Source organism: Dendrobium catenatum, unplaced genomic scaffold (assembly GCF_001605985.2).
Source record: "Dendrobium catenatum unplaced genomic scaffold, ASM160598v2 original_scaffold_72513, whole genome shotgun sequence".
Taxonomy (NCBI): Eukaryota; Viridiplantae; Streptophyta; class Magnoliopsida; order Asparagales; family Orchidaceae; genus Dendrobium; species Dendrobium catenatum.
Genome location: NW_021390959.1, coordinates 1,226 through 3,923, shown reverse-complemented (window position 1 = coordinate 3,923; position 2,698 = coordinate 1,226). Strand labels below are relative to the sequence as shown.

The 2,698-nt window shown below is 36.4% G+C and overlaps 1 protein-coding gene across 2 annotated transcripts; it reads left to right on the top strand.

Moving 5' to 3' along the window:
- Positions 1–125: 125 nt before the first annotated feature.
- On the top strand, positions 126–2,106 carry LOC110104528 (pentatricopeptide repeat-containing protein At1g09900-like). Of its 2 annotated transcripts, XM_028691820.1 has the most exons (2): positions 126–1,316; positions 1,408–1,609. In XM_028691820.1, the coding sequence occupies exons 1-2, from the start codon at positions 302–304 to the stop codon at positions 1,458–1,460; spliced, it is 1,068 nt and encodes a 355-aa protein (XP_028547653.1). In that variant the 5' UTR covers positions 126–301; the 3' UTR covers positions 1,461–1,609. The 2 variants fall into 2 exon arrangements, with proteins under 2 accessions (XP_028547653.1, XP_020689342.1); XM_020833683.2 differs by having other exon boundaries at positions 126–2,106.
- Positions 2,107–2,698: the final 592 nt, after the last annotated feature.

Sequence of the window (2,698 nt, the reverse complement as noted above, 5' to 3'; positions counted from 1 at the left end):
ATATTTTAATATAAAAATAAATTATATATATGTAATATTTAAATTTTAGATGTAAAATTCATAAATAGAATGATATATATTGATTCGTGTGTAAATCCCCCTTACAATTATCAGGTCAGATATTTTCTAGTGCTTAATAAATCTAACTTTGCAAAATTTTGTACGCTCTACTCAATTAATTTCGCCGAAGCCAACCAGTAAAGAAAGTATTTCTACGCCGGCGGTCCGGCCGGCGGTCTCTGGCGATGTCAATCCCGGCGGACGGCGTTACGTGGTATGCAGCTCGAGGATTTTCTTCCATATGGTAGAATTCCAAACCCTAGGCTTCCTATCGGGGACAGCCTGTCTAGCTTTTCGGCCGCGAACCCTAGCTTTTAACTGCTTTCCCTCGTTTCAAGTTTCTGCTAGAAAGATCTCCAACATCGCACCTTTCTCTGTAATCAGAGATCTTACAAGAAACAGAAGCTCTTCCGACCAAGTCGTTACTTCATCAGATCTGTTCGCAAGACTATCCCTCATTCTGGAGAAGCTATCAAGTCATCGATTTTCTTATTCTTCTCTTGATGTTGGCTGCAAACCTATCCAGCAGAGCCCCATTGCTTATAACAAGTTGATGAAGGCCTTCACGCAGGTGGGGAAGCTCGACGAGGTCCTCAGATTAGCTCGTGAGATGAAAGAATCAAACTGCAATCCAAATGTGTACTGCTACAATACTGTTATGAACGCCCTAGTGGAGGCAAACCAACCTGCTGAAGCTGAAGGTTTGTTCAAGGAGATGATTTCTGATGGCGTGGCCCCAAATGTCTCTTCTTACAACATTTTGGTTAAGTTATACTCTTTCTGTTTGAAGGATTTCGATGCAGGCTTTAAGGTTATTGCAATGATGATGGAGAATGAATGTTCTCCTGATTTGACCACTCATTCCACTTTAATCACTGGGCTTTGTAGAGCTGGAAGAGTTGAGGAGGCTAGGGATCATTTGTATTGGATGTTGAAGGAAAAATGTCCTGTTGATGCTTATACTTACACACCCATAGTGCAGGGCTATTGTTCTAATGGAAGGATGGAGGAAGCTAAAGAGTTGATAGATGATATGGAGAGTCTTGGATATATACCAAATTATGTGACCTACAATGTACTTGTTGGAGCACTAAGCAAAGCTGGGAGCTTTGAAGAGGTAGAAAAGGTTTTAAGAGAAAGTTCCTCAAAGTGTTGGAAACCTGATGAGATCACTTTTAATACATATATGGATGGTCTTTGTAAACATGGCAGAGTTAAAATTGCATATGAGAAGTTGGGGGTGATGGTGGACAAAGGTATCCTTCCAAGCAAAGTGACTTTGAATATACTTATAGATTGTCTCTGCCATGAGAGGAGGTTTTCAGAAGCTTTATCCTTGTTGGACAGGAGCTCTGAATTGGAATGGTATCCTGGCATTGTTGGCTACAATACTGTGTTGAGCAGGCTATGTAAGAATGGAAGATGGTCAAATGTTCTGAAGCTTTTTGTTGACATTCTAAAGAAAGGGATATTACACAATACTAAGACTCTTAATATTGTTATTGACAGCCTTTGCAGGGTTGGTAAAGTGCATCAAGCAAAATGTTTTGCTGATAACAGAGGGTTTGTTGCTGATATTTCGACATACAATACGTTTATACATTGGCTGTTTCAAATGGGAAAGTTGAATGAAGCTTTCCAAATGTTTTATAGTATGCAATTGGAGAAGATCACTCCAGATTTGATAACACACACTATTATGGTTCATGGTCTTTGCAAAGGGAAGAAATTTTTGGAGGCAACTGATTATTTTCTCAAATCTCTTAAAGATGAATTTGCTTTAGATGTTTATGTTTGTTTGATTAGTAAGCTGTTATATCATGAGAGATATAAGGAAATTCTTTATCTGTTTGATGGAATGGTTAGAGAAAATCATTTTTTAACTTGTATTGTATTTAATTCAACAATCAGCACATTTTGTAGAAAAGGATTTTGTCATCACACAAAGATATCTTTTGTCTATCTTGTTCTAGAGAAAATGCTTTATCTTTCTACGAGCAAGAGATTTTGAAGGCAATGGGTTTTAGTGAATTATTATTGTACTAAGTCAGATAGTATGAGTTAATGGCAGATAATTTATTTCTTTCTACTTTGCAGCAATGTAGTTCTGCAGTGCATATTACATCTAATCAAATTCATATAATTTTGCTCAAGTATCTTAGAACCTTAAAATGACCCTCCTTACCCAGGCTTTGTACTATATGTTGCATAGGCTTTGTACTATATGTATAAAATTAAATTGGAGGATTGTTATTTGATGATTCTCTTCTATCATGATCTTATGACTGTGGTTTCATAGGTTTATGTAGATGCAAGGAATTGTATCTCAGGATTTGATTGAACGGATCGCATGGCTTTCCACCAATTGAACTTGAAATTGCATTCATGCCATGAAGATACAGTTTAGAGAGTGATTTCTAACTTGACTATAGCATTGAGACTTAGATTTTGTTTGGGACGACTTTCTTTCTGCTTCTTAAAGTAGTTTTTTGGTAGAAAAAAAAATTAATTTTTATACTAGAAAGCTGTTTTAAGAAGCAGTAAGAAAGTCATTCCAAATAAAACTTTACACTTCGTTTGGGACAGCTTTCTAATTACTTCTTAAAATAATTTTCTAGTATAAAAAATTAAATTTTTT

Coding starts and splice junctions, on each gene's coding strand:
- LOC110104528 (XM_020833683.2), top strand. CDS start 302: ATGGTAGAATTCCAAACCCTAGGCTTCCTATCGGGGACAGCCTGTCTA.